This window comes from Coregonus clupeaformis, chromosome 10 (genome assembly GCF_020615455.1).
Source record: "Coregonus clupeaformis isolate EN_2021a chromosome 10, ASM2061545v1, whole genome shotgun sequence".
Classification (NCBI taxonomy): domain Eukaryota; kingdom Metazoa; phylum Chordata; class Actinopteri; order Salmoniformes; family Salmonidae; genus Coregonus; species Coregonus clupeaformis.
The window spans coordinates 2,839,707-2,858,919 of NC_059201.1; the positions used below are offsets into that span (position 1 = coordinate 2,839,707).

General features: G+C 42.9%; 1 protein-coding gene across 1 annotated transcript; it reads right to left on the reverse strand.

The window, feature by feature from the left end:
• Positions 1-10,478: 10,478 nt before the first annotated feature.
• Positions 10,479-17,160, reverse strand: LOC121574716 (protein SEC13 homolog). The gene is made up of 9 exons (XM_041887267.2): positions 16,990-17,160; positions 16,594-16,638; positions 14,937-15,052; positions 14,549-14,700; positions 13,851-13,984; positions 13,462-13,595; positions 13,089-13,209; positions 12,544-12,690; positions 10,479-10,620 (listed from the first exon to the last, which is right to left on the reverse strand). Exons 1-9 carry the CDS (start codon positions 16,990-16,992, stop codon positions 10,510-10,512), a joined length of 963 nt encoding a protein of 320 aa, XP_041743201.1. The 5' UTR covers positions 16,993-17,160; the 3' UTR covers positions 10,479-10,509.
• Positions 17,161-19,213: the final 2,053 nt, after the last annotated feature.

Sequence of the window (19,213 nt, forward strand, 5' to 3'; positions counted from 1 at the left end):
ATCTTTACATCTCAAAGTAGGGAAACGTGAGTCATAGAGAGATACCTATCCACTGTTGACTTACTACTGTACATATAGGTAAGTGCATACTGCATGGAAAACGTCATTAGTTCTCCTGTGAATCAGAGGGCTGGATTATTCTCAGCACACATTAAGCCTGCTTGCCACTGTGTGTACCTACATAGGTCCTAGGACAGAATAAAGTGTTATTATGGCTTAGGGTGAATTCAGCAGGCACTAAGGACTGCAGAGAGAGACACAGAGAGAGACAGAGAGAGAGAGACAGACACAGAGAGACACAGAGAGACACAGAGAAGGAGAGAGAGGCACAGAGAGAGGCACAGAGAAGGAGAGAGAGGCACAGAGAGATGCACAGAGAGAGACACAGAGAAGGAGAGAGAGACAGAGAGAGACACAGAGAAGGAGAGAGAGACACAGAGAGAGACAGAGAGACACATATAAGGAGAGAGAGAGACACAGAGAGACAGAGAGAGACACAGAGAAGGAGAGAGAGAGACACAGAGACAGAGAGAGACACAGAGAAGGAGAGAGAGACACAGAGACAGAGAAGGAGAGAGGCATACAGACATGCTGCTCTGTCCATCAATCATGTTATCATCCTCTAATGAGTGACCTACTCGGGCACATTACCATTAACTTAGGCCGATATGATGACAACATATACAGTGCAGTCGGAAAGTTCAGCCCCCTTGACATTTTCCACATTTTGTTACGTTAAAGCCTTATTCTAAAATATACATATATATATTTTTATCCCTCATCAAACTACACACAATACCCCATAATGACAAAGCGAAAACAGGTTCAGACATTTTTGCAAATGTATTAAAAATAAAAAACATAAATACCTTATTTACATAAGTATTCAGACTCGAAATTGAGCTCAGGTGCAGCTTGCTTCCATTGATCATCCTTGAGATGTTTTTACAACTTGAATGGAGTCCACCTGTGGTAAATTCAATTGATTGGACATGATTTGGAAAGGCACACTTGTCTATATAAGGTCCTACAGTTGACAGTGCATGTCAGAGCAAATGCCAAGCCATGAGGTCAAAGGAATTGACCGTAGAGCTCCGAGACAGGATTGTGTTGAGCCACAGATCTGGGGAAGGGTAGCAAAACATTTCTGCAGCATTGAAGGTCCCCAAGAACACAGTGGCCTCCATCATTCTTAAATGGAAGAAGTTTGGAACCACCTAGACTCTTCCTAGAGCTGGCTGCCCGGCCAAACTGAGCAATCGGTGGAGAAGGGCCTTGGTCAGGGAGGTGAACAAGAACCTGATGGTCACTCTGACAGAGCTCCAAGGTTCCTCTGTGGAGATGAACCTTCCAGAAGGACAACCATATCTGCAGCACTCCACCAATCAGGACTTTATGGTAGAGTGGCCAGACAGAAGCCACTCCTCAGTAAAAGGCCCATGACAGCCCGCTTGGAGTTTGCCAAAAGGCACCTAAAGACTCTCAGACCATGAGAAACAAGATTCTCTGGTCTGATGAAACCAAGATTAAACTCTTTCGCCTGAATGCCAAGCGTCACGTCGGTCAGAAACCTGGCACCATCCCTACGGTGAAGCATGGTGGTGGCAGCATCATGCTGTGGGGATGTTTTTCAGCGGCAGGGACTGGGAGACCAGTCAGGATCGAGGCAAAGATGAACTGAGCAAAGTACAGAGAGCTCCTTGATGAAAACTTGCTCCAGAGCACTCAGGACCTCAGACTGGGGTGAAGGTTCACCTTCCAACAAGACAACTACCTTAAGCACACAGCCAAGACAACGCAGGAGTGGCTTCCGGACAAGTCTTTGAATGTCCTTGAGTGGCCCAGCCAGAGCCCAGACTTGAACCCGATCAAACATCTCTGGAGAGACCTGAAAATAGCTGTGCAGAAATATTCCCCATCCAACCTGACAGATCTTGAGAGGATCTGCAGAGAAGAATGGGAGACACTCCCCAAATACACGTGTGCCAAGCTTTTAGCGTCATACCCAAGAAGACTCAAGACTGTAATCGCTGCCAAAGGTGCTTCAACAAAGTACTGAGTAAAGGGTCTGAATACTTATGTAAATGTGATATTTCAGTTATTTATTTTATGTGCAAAATCTTCAAAAAAAAGTTTTGCTTTGTCATTATGGGGTATTGTGTGTAGATTGATGAGGGAAAAAAACAATGTAATACATTTTAGAATAAGGCTGTTACGTAACAAAATGGGGAAAAAGTCAAGGGGTCTGAATACTTTGCGAATGCACTGTATGTCACAAAGCACCGCTACATATGCCACGTGCACTCGACTTGAGAACCTTTTATAGAAATAATACTTGATCCTTTTAACCTACCAGAGTATTTTAACCGACCAACGTATTTTAACCTACCCGAGTATTTAAACCAAACAACGTATTTTAACCTACCCGAGTATTTAAACCAACCAAAGTATTTTAACCTACCTATTTTAACCTACCTGAGTATTATCCTACCTGAGTATTTTAACCATCCAAAGTATTTTAACCTACCTGAGTATTTTAACCTATAGAATATACATATTGACTTCCATCAGCACAAATTAAAGAATGGAAACATGTCACAGAGCATGGCTACACACCACGTGCACACGTGCACTTTCAGTAGCCTTTCAATAGCGTACATGTAGTCTTTCACCCATAGAATATTTTGTCATTGCCTCATTTATAAGCACACCAGAAGGAACTGAGAAAGAAAATGAATTGTGTATTTATAAAAAATAAAATGTCTGCTTTTACAGAGCAATCATACATGCCAACAGTGATCAGTGAGACATGACCCATGTTGGGGGGCTGCAATGCCCTCGGGGTAGTCAGGGCAACACACACACACAAAATGCACATACACACAGGCTTGAAACATACACATGCACACACATGTTTGCAACATGCGCATTCACGCACACACACACACACAAACTGTTTGGAAAGCTCCATCTCACACAGACTACATACCCATGAGTACACAGACTACACAACCAGGAATGAACACCTAAAAACACCTAATACTGTCAGCGTGTAGACTTGACTTGTGCAATTATGTTAATGTTCCCTGCAGGGATTAATTTACCACAATAATTACTCTAGCATTCCATCATGAGTCTATGGACACGATTATCCCAATCATTCACACATCTTCATCCAGATTATTTATAACGGCATTAAGTAGTATATTTAGAGAGTTTGATAAACATAGTGTGAGCAATACAACGGGCAATAACAAAACTGCGACGAAGACGACTACTAATAAAATACATCTTATCTTATAATATTGAACACATGAGCTTCTAGAATCTGAATAGTATGTCTTCAACATCATTGGAAAGGAGAAGTGCTTGGAGGAATAACCTGCCAGGAAGATCTGCACTGACCGTAACATCAGTTAACACAGTGCTGTGGGTTAAAGTCCATGGGACTCACTCCATCCATGTGCATAACGACAATTTATAGTGAGTAGCCAAACAGGCGACAGAGTGACTTGGAATCCTTGTGAAATAGACACACGCCACACAAATCTGACCCAGAAGCAGTTGACTACGGAACCACACAATCTGTGAACCCAAGGCTAGGCTACATAACCTGTCATAATCAATAAACCTCTTTGTAACACAGCTTTAGCAAGAGGAACGCCGAACGGAATCAGAAAGCCACGTGCTGCTGAGAGCGGCGCACAGCTGTGCCAACAAACCGAATAACCCAGTAGCGCTTTATTTCAATCAGATACGACATCAAACAACCCCTCATTTCATTCAACCCAGCTTCAAATATTGTGCCTAAATATCTAAAATCAGAAGGAAATGTCAAAAACACAAACCTCAGCATCACAAGCAACATAGCCGTTTGCTTGTTTTCATAATTAAACCATTGTCTTACCTTGTTCGTTCATTCTCTGCAGACATAAAGTCAGTTTTATTCTCCAGCTCGGCATGTTGTTGAAGATGAAAACGGTCTGAGATAATGATGTGGTAGTAAGGCAAACGATGATGACGGAGGAGAATGGTCGTAAACTGCTAGCTACTTCTATTCGGATTATATGGCAGCGAGCGACGCAGTAAGTGTCCCTTTTCCGCACTTCTGAGAGAGTGCGAGTCCCGGGAAGTGTCAGTAAAAAACAAACCTTAAGCAGTTGGACATTGGTCCATTTTGGCAACCTGCGCTCAGGGGTATACGTAACATAGTAAATGTAAAATCCGTCTTATTCCATTTGATGATGTGCTACATTTCGTATGGTATGTATTAATTTGTGGATGGCCATCATTCATTTCATATGATATGTTACATAAAAAAAAATTTTTTTAGTCATTTAGCAGACGCTCTTATCCAGAGCAACTTACAATTAGTGAGTGCATATATTTCCATACTGGCCCCCCGTGGGAATTGAACCCACAACCCTGGCGTTGCAAGCGCCATGCTCTACCAACTGAGCTACAGGGGACCAATTGCAATCTGTACAATATTTTACAAATTCAAATTTGTTGTGGATAACATTAACTAAGCTAGGAGTTTGGGGTTAAGGTTAGGGGTTAAGGCAGCGTTTCCCAAACTTTGTGCTAAATAGCTAAAGTTGTCCGAGATGTGAACCAAACATGCAAGCCATGGCTTGGTAAACGTTCACATTTTAACGCCCACCCATCCTCCCCGACAAACCTTGTTTTTGGCTTGAAGGAAATGATTCACCCATTTTGAATGTTACTGTATATTGTATTTGTGAATCTCGAAGTTCAATTTATTCTATTGATTCCAAGGGTCATTTCGGGGCTGCAGCTGGATGCATCTCTTTCCAGCAAGCAGAACTACAGCCGGTATGATAGCCAGTGGTGGTTGTCCCACTGGCTATCCTAAATGGAATGCACCAATTTGTAAGTCGCTCTGGATAAGAGCGTCTGCTCAATGACTTACAGTGGGGGAAAAAAGTATTTAGTCAGCCACCAATTGTGCAAGTTCTCCCACTTAAAAAGATGAGAGAGGCCTGTAATTTTCATCATAGGTACACGTCAACTATGACAGACAAAATGAGAAGAAAAAATCCAGAAAATCACATTGTAGGATTTTTTATGAATTTATTTGCAAATTATGGTGGAAAATAAGTATTTGGTCAATAACAAAAGTTTCTCAATACTTTGTTATATATCCTTTGTTGGCAATGACACAGGTCAAACGTTTTCTGTAAGTCTTCACAAGGTTTTCACACACTGTTGCTGATATTTTGGCCCATTCCTCCATGCAGATCTCCTCTAGAGCAATGATATTTTGGGGCTGTCGCTGGGCAACACAGATTTTCAACTCCCTCCAAAGATTTTCTATGGGGTTGAGATCTGGAGACTGGCTAGGCCACTCCAGGACCTTGAAATGCTTCTTACGAACCCACTCCTTCGTTGCCCGGGGGGGTTTGGGATCATTGTCATGCTGAAAGACCCAGCCACGTTTCATCTTCAATGCCCTTGCTGATGGAAGGAGGTTTTCACTCAAAATCTCACGATACATGGCCCCATTCATTCTTTCCTTTACACGGATCAGTCGTCCTGGTCCCTTTGCAGAAAAACAGCCCCAAAGCATGATGTTTCCACCACCATGCTTCACAGTAGGTATGGTGTTCTTTGGATGCAACTCAGCATTCTTTGTCCTCCAAACACGACGAGTTGAGTTTTTACCAAAAAGTTATATTTTGGTTTCATCTGACCATATGACATTCTCCCAATCCTCTTCTGGATCATCCAAATGCACTCTAGCAAACTTCAGACGGGCCTGGACATGTACTGGCTTAAGCAGGGGACACGTCTGGCACTGCAGGATTTGAGTCCCTGGCGGCGTAGTGTGTTACTGATGGTAGGCTTTGTTACTTTGGTCCCAGCTCTCTGCAGGTCATTCACTAGGTCCCCCCGTGTGGTTCTGGGATTTTTGCTCACCGTTCTTGTGATCATTTTGACCCCACGGGTGAGATCTTGCGTGGAGCCCCAGATCGAGGGAGATTATCAGTGGTCTTGTATGTCTTCCATTTCCTAATAATTGCTCCCACAGTTGATTTCTTCAAACCAAGCTGCTTACCTATTGCAGATTCAGTCTTCCCAGACTGGTGCAGGTCTACAATTTTGTTTCTGGTGTCCTTTGACAGCTCTTTGGTCTTGGCCATAGTGGAGTTTGGAGTGTGACTGTTTGAGGTTGTGGACAGGTGTCTTTTATACTGATAACAAGTTCAAACAGGTGCCATTAATACAGGTAACAAGTTGAGGACAGAGGAGCCTCTTAAAGAAGAAGTTACAGGTCTGTGAGAACCAGAAATCTTGCTTGTTTGTAGGTGACCAAATACTTATTTTCCACCATAATTTGCAAATAAATTCATTAAAAATCCAAAATGTGATTTTTCTGGATTTTTTTTCTCTCAAGTTTGTTATTCGTGGCCGTCAGTGAGCAGCACAAATCAATCCCTTGGGAAGCAGAGAGAGACAGAGAGCATCACACACCGCTTGGGAAGCAGAGAGAGAGAGATTTACGCCGCTGGTTGTAAGTCTCGGAACGGGAACGCTCCGGAACGGAGAGTCGCGGCTGATAGGCTACTCGGTTTGACATCTCACTGGCTTCAGCAGTAGAGGAGGCAGACCCCTCAACAGCCCATCTGTCTGATCCCAACACTTACAGTTGAAGTCGGAAATGTACATACACCTTAGCCAAATACATTTCAACTCAGTTTTTCACAATTTCTGACATTTAATCCTCGTAAAAAGTCCCTGTCTTAGGTCAGTTAGGATCACCACTTTATGTTAAGAATGTGAAATGTCAGAATAATAGTAGAGAGAGTGATTTTTTCAGCTTTTATTTCTTTCATCACATTCCCAGTGGATCAGAAGTTTACATACACTCAATTAGTATTTGGTAGCATTGCCTTTAAATTGTTTAACTTGGGTCAAATGTTTCGGGTAGCCTTCCACAAGCTTCCCACAATAAGTTGGGTACATTTTGGCCCATTCCTCCTGACAGAGCTGGTGTAACTGAGTCAGGTTTGTAGGCCTCCTTGCTCGCACACGCTTTTTCAGTTCTGCCCACAAATGTTCTATAGGATTGAGGTCAGGGCTTTGTGATGGCCACTCGAATACCTTGACTTTGTTGTCCTTATGCCATTTTGCTTGGGGTCATTGTCCATTTGGAAGACCCATTTGCGACCAAGCTTTAACTTCCTGACTGATGTCTTGAGATGTTGTTTCAATATATCCACATATTTTTCCTTCCTCATGATGCCATTTATTTTGTGAAGTGCACCAGTCCCTCCTGCAACAAAGCACCCCCACAGCATGATGCTACCACCGCCGTGCATAACGGTTGGGATGGTGTTCTTCGGCTTGCAAGTCCCCCTTTTTCCTCCAAACATAACGATGGTCATAATGGCCAAACAGTTCTATTTTTGTTTCATCAGACCAGAGGACATTTCTCCAAAAAGTACGATCTTTGTCCCCATGTGCAGTTGCAAACCGAAGTCTGACTTTTTTATGGCGGTTTTGGAGCAGTGGCTTCTTCCTTGCTGAGCAGCCTTTCAGGTTATGTTGATATAGTGACTCGTTTTACTGTGGATATAGATACTTTTGTACCCGTTTCCTCCAGCATCTTCACAAGGTCCTTTGCTGTTGTTCTGGGATTGATTTGCACTTTTCGCACCAAAGTACGTTAATCTCTGGGAGACAGAACGCGTCTCCTTCCTGAGCGGTATTACATTTACATTTTAGTCATTTAGCAGACGCTCTTATCCAGAGCGACTTACAAATTGGTGCATTCACCTTATGATAGCCAGGTATGACGCCTGCGTGGTCCCATGGCCTTTATACTTGCATACTATTGTTTGGAAATTGCTCCCAAGGATGAACCAGACTTGTGGAGGTCTACAATTTTTTTTCTGAGGTCTTGGCTGATTTCTTTAGATTTTCCCATGATGTCAAGCAAAGAGGCACTGAGTTTGAAGGTAGGCCTTGAAATACATCCACAGCTACACCTCCAATTGACTCAAATTATGTCAATTAGCCTATCAGAAGCTTCTAAAGCCATGACATCATTTTCTGAAATTTTCCAAGCTGTTTAAAGGCACATTCAACTTAGTGTATGTAAACTTCTGACCCACTGGAATTGTGATACAGTTAATTTTAAGTGAAATAATCTGTCTGTAAACAATTGTTGGAAAAATTACTTGTGTCATGCACAAAGTAGATGTCGTAACCGACTTGCCAAAACTATAGTTTGTTAACAAGAAATGTGTGGAGTGGTTGAAAAACGAATTTTAATGATTCCAACCTAAGTGTATGTCAACTTACGACTTCAACTGTATAAGCGCATGATTTTCTCAAACATGACCATGCTTATGGCACAGAATGGCTGAAAATGGTTGATTAGGATGTTATCTATTTAGTTGAATATACTGTTTATGCTGCTTCTCTCTCTCTCTCTGAGACACACTCTTACACACTCTTCTTACACACACACTTTTGATAGGCCTTGTAACTTTGAGATGGCACTGCTAAACATGTTAGCTCAGTTGCAGTTCCATTCCTCCTCTCTCAGAGAGCTGAATGATGATGATGATGGTAGTGGTAGTGATGATGGTGATGGTGGTAGTGATGATGATGGTGGTAGTGATGATGATGGTGATGGTGATAGTGGTGATGGTGGTAGTGATGATGGTGGTAGTGATGATGGTGGTAATGATGATGATGGTAGTGATGATGGTGGTAATGATGATGGTGGTAGTGATGATGGTGGTGGTGGTAGTGATGATGATGGTGGTAGTGATGATGGTGGTAGTGATGGTGATGATGGTGGTAGTGATGGTGATGGTAGTGATGATGGTGGTAGTGATGATGGTGGTAGTGATGGTGATGATTGTGGTAGTGATGATGGTGGTAGTGATGATGGTGGTAGTGATGGTGATGATGGTGGTAGTGATGATGGTGGTAGTGGTAGTGATGATGGTGGTAGTGATGATGGTGGTAGTGATGGTGGTAGTGATGATGGTGGTAGTGGTAGTGATGATGGTGGTAGTGGTAGTGATGATGGTGGTAGTGGTAGTGGTAGTGATGATGGTGGTAGTGATGGTGATGGTAGTGATGGTGATGGTGGTAGTGATGATGGTGGTAGTGGTAGTAGTAGTGATGATGATGGTAATGATGGTGGTAGTGATGATGGTGGTAGTGGTAGTAGTAGTGATGATGGTGGTAGTGGTAGTAGTAGTGATGATGGTGGTAGTGATGATGATGATGGTAATGATGATGATGATGGTAATGATGGTGGTAGTGATGATTCTCAGCGCTAGCTAACACACCTGACTACACTAATTGTATTCTAAACAGGAGACCATGATTAGTTGATTACTGGAGTCAGGTGTTTCAGCTGAGGCAATAGTGTGTCACCAATCAGGCCCCTGAGGACTGGAGTTGCCCATCCCTGATAGGATCTGTTGTAGACAAATATGGCCTTCGGCATTGGAATAGCCGAGCCAGAAGCGAAGACGCTCCGCTTCCTGTTTTCTTCTGCTTCAATTGAAGTCAATGAACTAAGCAGACCAGAGCGCCACCCTGTTAAGCAGACAGGAACTTACCATTTCTTCCCTAGTGGTAAATGGCCTGAGTGAACTATCTTCAGCTGAGCTATATAGGTTTTCCCTTGAAGTCATTTTTAATCATTTGAAATATGAAAACGTAACATTCTCGCATATTTGACAATTATTTTTGACAAGCAAGTATAATCTATGACGTCTGAGCAGGTTTAAGGCTGTTTCCCCGCAATGTTCACCATTTAAGATTCTAATTTCACACCCCATTTGCATAATTGTGCATTAAACACGTCTCATTAAACAAACTCGTAAAAATAACTTAATTATTGATAATTTATTAACACCTTGAAGTTCAGGAGCTGTAGAAAGTGGAATTTAATGACACAACCATGCATCTGAAATGGCACCCTATTCCCTATATAAAACGTCAAAACCTATTCCCGAAACAGGGCCAAAAGCAGTGCTCTATACAGAGAATAGTGTGCGTTTTGGACTCAACCCTGTGTTTTACTGAGGCAAAAAATCTAATTGGATCAAAAGACAGATTCCACCTTTATAGAATAAGAATTTAAGCTGGATCATCGTAGACTGAACGATGACACCTTAAGCGGTCTGTAATAAAATGTCATCATTTATGCTCAGAGAGAGAGAGAGAGAGAGAGAGAGAGAGAGAGAGAGAGAAGAGAGAGAGAGGGGAGAGAGAGAGAGAGAGAGAGAGAGAGAGAGAGAGAAGAGAGAGAGAGAGAGAGAGAGAGAGAGAGAGAGAGAGAGAGAGAGAGAGAGAGAGAGAGAGAGAGAGAGAGAGAGAGAGAGAGAAGGGCTGCTCCTGAGTTGAATAGGTGGTAGTTAACCCAGATCTGTGACTAGGCTAGGTAGTAGCAGTGTCTCTAGAGTCGTAGCCCGTTCATTCTCTGTGGGGGGGGGGCAGGAAGAGGAGTGGCCTGGATCACTGTTCACTCGGCGCTCCGTCTGCGATGGACGATACGGCTCCCTGGCCTTTGTTGACGTCGCTGATGCAGGCCCACTGGCCGTCCGTAGACTCCTTCCACAACGTCACCTGGAGACGGGCAACGACAGACACTGTCAGAATTAAAAACATTTGTGACAGCACTGAAGGGATGCACTGCACTCCCTAGCCAAGTCGCTTTGGATAAAAGCTTCTGCTAAGTAGCGTGAATTACACATACAGTGGGGGAAAAAATTATTTAGTCAGCCACCAATTGTGCAAGTTCTCCCACTTAAAAAGATGAGAGAGGCCTGTAATTTTAATCATAGGTACACGTCAACTATGACAGACAAAACGAGGAAAAAAAATCCAGAAAATCTCATTGTAGGATTTTTAATGAATTTATTTGCAAATTATGGTAGAAAATAAGTATTTGGTCAATAACAAAAGTTTCTCAATACTTTGTTATATACCCTTTGTTGGCAATGACACAGGTGAAACGTTTTCTGTAAGTCTTCACAAGGTTTTCACACACTGTTGCTGGTATTTTGGCCCATTCCTCCATGCAGATCTCCTCTAGAGCAGTGATGTTTTGGGGCTGTCGCTGGGCAACACGGACTTTCAACTCCCTCCAAAGATTTTCTATGGGGTTGAGATCTGGAGACTGGCTAGGCCACTCCAGGACCTTGAAATGCTTCTTACGAAGCCACTCCTTCGTTGCCCGGGCGGTGTGTTTGGGATCATTGTCATGCTGAAAGACCCAGCCACGTTTCATCTTCAATGCCCTTGCTGATGGAAGGAGGTTTTCAGTCAAAATCTCACGATACATGGCCCCATTCATTCTTTCCTTTACACAGATCAGTCGTCCTGGTCCCTTTGCAGAAAAACAGCCCCAAAGCATGATGTTTCCACCCCCATGCTTCACAGTAGGTATGGTGTTCTTTGGATGCAACTCAGCATTCTTTGTCCTCCAAACACGACGGAGTTGAGTTTTTACCAAAAAGTTATATTTTGGTTTCATCTGACCATATGACATTCTCCCAATCCTCTTCTGGATCATCCAAATGCACTCTAGCAAACTTCAGACGGGCCTGGACATGTACTGGCTTAAGCAGGGGGACACGTCTGGCACTGCAGGATTTGAGTCCCTGGCGGCGTAGTGTGTTACTGATGGTAGGCTTTGTTACTTTGGTCCCAGCTCTCTGCTGGTCATTCACTAGGTCCCCCTGTGTGGTTCTGGGATTTTTGCTCACCGTTCTTGTGATCATTTTGACCCCACGGGTGAGATCTTGCGTGGAGCCCCAGATCGAGGGAGATTATCAGTGGTTTTGTATGTCTTCCATTTCCTAATAATTGCTCCCACAGTTGATTTCTTCAAACCAAGCTGCTTACCTATTGCAGATTCAGTCTTCCCAGCCTGGTGCAGGTCTACAATTTTGTTTCTGGTGTCTTTTGACAGCTCTTTGGTCTTGGCCATAGTGGAGTTTGGAGTGTGACTGTTTGAGGTTGTGGACAGGTGTCTTTTATACTGATAACAAGTTCAAACAGGTGCCATTAATACAGGTTACGAGTGGATGACAGAGGAGCCTCTTAAAGAAGAAGTTACAGGTCTGTGAGAGCCAGAAATCTTGCTTGTTTGTAGGTGACCAAATACTTATTTTCTACCATAATTTGCAAATAAATTCATACAAAATCCTACAATGTGATTTTCTGGATTTTTTTCCCTAATTTTGTCTGTAATAGTTGACGTGTACCTATGATGAAAATTACAGGCCTCTCTCATCTTTTTAAGTGGGAGAACTTGCACAATTGGTGGCTGACTAAATACTTTCCCCCCCCACTGTATAGCTGGGGATCAAAATGTCACCCATTTCTGGCATTTCACCAATAAATCACTGTTGGGAACAAAGAGTTGCTTTCATATTTTCCCTTTCAACATTTGGTGACAGAAACTTGGAAAAAAGGTTTATTCAGCCCACTAGTGAAAGAGTAAACACTTCACCCCTGACCTTGGGTGTCTTGGTGTGTACTGACCTTGTTGTCCCCCCCAGACACAGCCAGGATGTTTCCAGTGATGGACCAGCTGACATGCCACACCACGTCGTTGAACTTGTGGAGGAGTTTAGCCGTCCACGTGTTGCCTGTAGGGTCGTCACACGTCCAGATGAATACCCTGCCGTCCTGCACACAGACAGCAAGAGAGAGTTTTTGTTATGAGATAAAAGGTCATAGACACTCACTGGCAGACCAGACCACAACAAATCAAATTAATTTTAAACTGCAGTTCACAAGGGTCCCAACAGACCTTAGAAAGATGACAGACCGCAGTCGTGTGTTCAATTCCATTTCAATTCAGGAAGTGACATTTATTTTGAATGAGGACTAAAACATCCCTATTCTAAATAAAACTGCCACTTTCTCAATTGTTGGAATTTCAAATCATCTCCGGAATGAACTGAACTGGAATCGACCTTCAGCAGTTTGTTGGGTCGTATGAGACGAGCCTGAATCACAAACATAAATAACACTGTACAAGCCATATTAGTGGTTGTTTTTCTCTGATAGTAGTAGAGGTATACCTGGGAGCAGCTGGCGATGGTGCTGGTGGGTAGTCCTATGGATGGAGCCCAGCCTACATCTCTGACCCAATCACTATGAGCTTCCAGCTTCTGGTCCTCCTTCCATTGGCCATCCTCCTCTCTAAGAAAGAAGACATACAAACCTGTCTGGCAGCCATTTTATTCAAATTCCCCACTTACCATAGGAACCTATTTGGTAAAACTTTCCATGAAGTGGCTCACGCAATTATGGCTATATCATCGCGTTGCTATTGTACGAGAAGAGATGTTACAGCAAGTAAGTAAATATTTGAGTGATTTCATAGAAATATAGCAGTGTTGTTGTGAATAAAAACATAAGCATTTCATTAACAGAGAAGACCCCGTGACTTACTTCCAGAGCTTGACCAGGTTGTCGCAGCCTCCTGAGACAAACCTCTTGATGCAGTTGGGTTTCTGACCCGACGGCAGGTCTATCAGACTACCTGGCACCACTGCTGGAGCCCAGCTCACTGCGTTACAGCCGATCTAACAGGACAGAGGAGGGGTTACAACACACAGTCACACTGACAGACTGTTTAAAAAGCCTGTTCATACGACTACAACGTTTCTAACAGGTAATGTCAAATACTGACCGTATGCAACTACTTTAGTTTGAAAGGATTAGCATTTGACCATTCAGGTTTATTCATACGAACACAGCATACTGTCATGAGAAAAGAAAGCTGTGGGGTGACATCAGAACGGTGAACGGTACATCCATTTAAACCGTAAGGTTCTCACTGTGTGTGCATTGCTGATCTTCTTAATCTCCCACCGTTGATCCCCAGAGCAGGTGACCAATGAGATGGCTCCGTCTGAGCTGCCACAGGCCAGGATCAGACCAAAGTCATAGGGACCCCAGCACACTGAATTCACTGGAGACACACAATGGGATAATTAAGCAGTAAGGCCAGAGGGGGTGTGGTATGTGACCAATATACCACGGCTAAGGGCTGTTCTTATGCACGACGGAACACGGAGTGCCTGGATACAGCCCTTAGCCGTGGTATATTGGCCATATACCACAAACCCCAGAGGTGCCTTACTGCTATTATAAACTAGTTACCAACGTAATTAGAGCAGTAAAAAGTAATTTTTTGTCATATGGTCTGATATACCACGGCTTTCAGCCAATCAGCATTATGGGCTCGAACCACCCGGTTTACAACAACTAATAACATACAATAAAAACTCACAGATCTTTAACATGTTGTGAACTCGTGAGCTCAACTGATACAATTCCCAGTTCATCCCAGAAGAATACATTATTGTCCATTTTCTTTACAGTCCACAGAAATGCTTATTTTGCTTGCCTTTTAATCCAACCCCCTGAGATATACACACCCCAAAGGGGTTGGAAGCACAGGGGTCAGGGGTAAGCCAAGGTTCCGTGCCCCTGGAGCAATTAGGGGTTAAGTGGTTATAGGAGATGCTCTTACCTGAGGAGTCGTGTCCAGTGTACTCGTACATCTTGTCCCAGGTACCGTTCTCCTCCTTCCAGATGATCACCTTCCTGTCGTAGGAACATGAGGCCAGGATGTTGCCGTACATGGGGTGAGCCCAGGCCACCTGCCACACAGGACCCTCGTGACTGAGAGAGAGAAAATGATCAAACAGCAACATTATTAGTTCCCTCCATGTGAGTTTGAAAATGTGAAAAAAGTTCCAACATCACAATCACACGTTTTCTACCAAGCTGATACTTGGTAGAAATCTTCCCTCCAATCGCACACTGGTGAAAAATATACAGCTAGGTTAAATAACTTCTAAAAGATAAGTGATCGAAGAACAGCCACAATAGATCTCAAACCATTTAGTCACACTTACCCTCTCAAATCTGCCACAAGGATCTGTCCTCCATTTTTGACATCGAAGATCTTGACAGACCTGTCAGAAGAGCAGGTTGCCAGTCTGGTACCGTAGTAATCCATTTGGGCATCATGCTTTACACACAACAGACCACATCAACACAGATCAAAGGTTGCAGTCATATCGAATCAGTCAAGGTAGACTTAGTAGTAGACTAGGCATAGCTAGATACAATCAATTCAGAAGATAGTTTGGCACATAACAGTACAGCGAGGAAACCTCAATTAAGACTTACAGGCAAATGGAATTAAGCTAATACACAACCCATTCAAAATCAAATCAACGACACTCAGTCAACCATCTTAGTTAGCTACACTGAAAAAATATATAAAACGCAACATGTAAAGTGTTGGTCCCATGTTTCATGATCTGAAATAAAAGATCCCAGAAATGGTCCATATGCACAAAAAGCTTATTTCTCTCAAATGTTGTGCACAAATTTGTTGACATCCCTGTTAGTGAGCATTTCTCCTTTGCCAAGATAATCCATCCACCTGACAAGTGTGGCATATCAAGAAGCTGATTAAACAGCATGATCATTACAAAGGTGCACCTTGTGCTGGGGACAATAAAAGGCCACTCTAAAATGTGCCGTTTTGTCACACAACACAATGCCACAGATGTCTCAAGTTTTGAGGGAGCGTGCAATTGGCATGCTGACTGCAGTAATGTCCACCAGAGCTGTTGCCAGAGATTTGAATGTTAATTTCTCTACATCGTTTTAGAGAATTAGGCAGTACGTCCAACCGGCCTCACAACCTCAGACCATGTGTAACCACGCCAGCTCAGGACCTCCATATCCGGCTTCTTTACCTGCGGGATTGTCTGAGACCGGCCACCCGGACAGCCGATGAAACAGTGGGTTTGCACAACCGAAGTATTTCTGCACAAACTGTCAGAAACAGTCTGGGAAGCTCATTTTCGTGCTCATTGCCTCACCAGGGTCTTGACCTGGCTGCAGTTTGGCATCGTAACCAACTTCAATGGGAAAATGGTCACATTGATGGCCACTGGCACGCTGGAGAAGTGTGCTCTTCACAGATGAATCCCAGTTTCAACTCTACCGGGCAGATGGCAGACTTATGGCGTCTTGTGGGCGAGCGGTTTGCTGATGTCAACGTTGTGAACAGAGTGCCCCATGGTGGCGGTGGGGTTATGGTATGGGCAGGCATATGCTACGGACAACGAACACAATTGCATTTTATCGATGGCAATTTGAATGCACAGAGATACTGTGACAAGATCCTGAAGCCCAATGTTGTGCCATTCATCCGCCGCCATCACCTCATGTTTCTGCATGATAATGCACGGCCCCATGTCACAAGGATCTGTACACAATTCCTGGATCTGTACACAATTTTGTTTGATACCGTTCCATTTCTTCCATTGCAGCCATTACAATGAGCCCGTCCTTGTATAGCTCATCCCACCAGCCTCCACTGATTCCCAGTCATGTGAAATCCATAGAGTAGGGCCTAATGAATTTATTTCAATTGACTGATTTCCTTATATAAACTGTAACTCAGTAAAATATTTTACACTGTTGCGTTTATATTTTGGTTCAGTATAGCTAGTTGTCAGCGTTCACAGTTCTTGGATGAGGAACTTGACTCACTATCATGTCCTCATGGGAGGTGTCCACAGTGTTGATGACGGAAACCTATATACAAGACAAAAACAGAAGGGATGATCAGATAGCTAACTGACGTTAGCTAGAACACCACATCCTTCTCTTCATAGTGTTACAGGAGGTGCTAACGTTAGCTAACTAACTAAATGATAGAGACACTGCATACAATATCGTTTACGAAAGATTGGAACAGACATAACTGTATGTTTAGTGGTCTAGCTACTTAAATACTAGTAAACAACAATGGTTTGTTGTTGAAAAAGACATGTACACGTTTGCAATTTGGCAAGCTAGCGTTAGTTACCTAGCCGGTGACTGGCTAACGTCAGGTAGCTACCATTAACTGATGTTAGAATGAACCAGAAATGTTCCGCTACTTACCATGATTGATGAGTATTGTAATGAGTTTGACTCTAAACAGAGAAATTGCACTCCAAGGCGTGTAACCCTGTTACAAACGTATCTCGGTTTTATGATATACCATCAAGAATGGTTTTCTGATCCGACGTGGCAACAACTATTAGCGTCTCCTCAGCAACACTAAAAATGTCTTCCGGGTCACGGAATTTCGACATTTTCAAAATAAATGTCCCCCACGTAATGGTAAAAAAAAAAAACGAATGAACCTGAATTTATTCATGGTGTATGACAAATAACTCTCTAAACATGAACAAACTCGCCTGTTCTGTGTTCTACGGTACTCTACTGAGTAGACTCGACCCTGGTTTTATGGACACAAAATCGATAGTCTTTCCTGTACAGTGCAATTCGTTTGTGCAATACATCAAAAATACAGCAAGACTTTTCTTAAAGTTACATTTCAAAATTGCATCCTTGAACAATAGCACCAGTAAAATAAACAAGAATCATACAATCAACATTTTATATATTTTTACCAGTAGGCTGTTATTATGTTCTTGACATTCATTTACTTAAGCTCCAACCATTTCTCAATATGCTCCACCTTATAATATTCTTTATCTATAAAGTAGTAATTTTCTTTAGTTTAGATTTTCCCCCATGTAGAGTTATATATAAAAAATGTAAACACTTGTAACATTATGCACTATGCAAAGCTGCAAAATATAGTGGCTTGCGAAAGTATTCACCCCCCTTGGCATTTTTCCTATTTTGTTGCCTTACAACCTGGAATTAAAAGGGATTTTTGGGGGGGTTTGTATCATTTGATTTACACAACATGCCTACCACTTTGAAGATGCAAAATATTTTTTCTTGTGAAACATACAAGAAATAAGACAAAAAAACAGAAAACTTGAGCATGCATAACTATTCTTTGTAGAGCCACCTTCTACAGCAATTACAGCTGCAAGTCTCTTGGGTTATGTCTCTATAAGCTTGGCACATCTAGCCACTGGGATTTTTGCCCATTCTTCAAGGCAAAACTGCTCCAGCTCCTTCAAGTTGGATGCGTTCCGCTGGTGTACAGCAATCTTTAAGTCATATCACAGATTCTCAATTGGATTGAGGTCTGGGCTTTGACTAGGCCATTCCAAGACATTTAAATGTTTCCCCTTAAACCACTCAAGTGTTGCTTTAGCAGTATGCTTAGGGTCATTGTCCTGCTGGAAGGTGAACCTCCGTCCCAGTCTCAAATCTCTGGAAGACTGAAACAGGTTTCCCTCAAGAATTTCCCTGTATTTAGCGCCATCCATCATTCCTTCAATTCTGACCCATTTTCCAGTCCCTGCCGATGGAAAAACATCCCCACAGCATGATGCTGCCACCACCATGCTTCATTGTGGGGATGGTGTTTTCGGGGTGATGAGAGGTGTTGAGTTTGCGCCAGACATAGCGTTTTCCTTGATGGCCAAAAATCTCAATTTTAGTCTCATCTGACCAGAGTACCATCTTCCATATGTTTGGGGAGTCTCCCACATGGCTTTTTGCGAACACCAATCGTGTTTGCTTATTTATGGCCACTCTTCCATAAAGCCCAGCTCTGTGGAGTGTTCGACTTAAAGTGGTCCTATGGACAGATACTCCAATCTCCGCTGTGGAACTTTGCAGCTCCTTCAGGGTTATCTTTGGTCTCTTTGTTGCCTCTCTGATTAATGCCCTCCTTGCCTGGTCCGTTAGTTTTGGTGGGCGGCCCTCTCTTGGCAGGTTTGTTGTGGTGCCATATTCTTTCAATTTTTTAATAATGGATTTATTGGTGCTCCGTGGGATGTTAAAAGTTTCAGATATTTTTTTATAACCCAACCCTGATCTGTACTTCTCCACAACTTTGTCCCTGACCTGTTTGGAGAGCTCCTTGGTCTTCACGGTGCCCCTTTCTCAGAGGTGTTGCAGACTCTGGGGTTTTCAGAACAGGTGTTTATATATACTCAGATCATGTGACAGATCATGTGACACTTAGATTGCACACAGGTGGACTTTATATAACTAATTATGTGACTTCAGAATGTAATTGGTTGCACCAGATCTTATTTAGGGGCATCATAGCAAAGGGGGTGAAGAAAGTTATTTTTTTCATTTAATTTCACCAATTTAGACTATTTTGTGTATGTCCATTATATGAAATCCAAATAACAATCCATTTAAATTACAGGTTGTAATGCAACAAAATAGGAAAAACGCCAAGGGG

Bases quoted from the DNA above. Each gene is read 5' to 3' on its own strand.
- LOC121574716 (XM_041887267.2), bottom strand. The intron at 15,053-16,593 runs GTGAGTCAAGTT...TTGTGTGTAAAG, and splicing joins CCTCCCATGAGGACATGATA to CATGATGCCCAAATGGATTA. The intron at 13,210-13,461 runs GTAAGTCACGGG...CTTCTTTCTTAG, and splicing joins AACCTGGTCAAGCTCTGGAA to AGAGGAGGATGGCCAATGGA.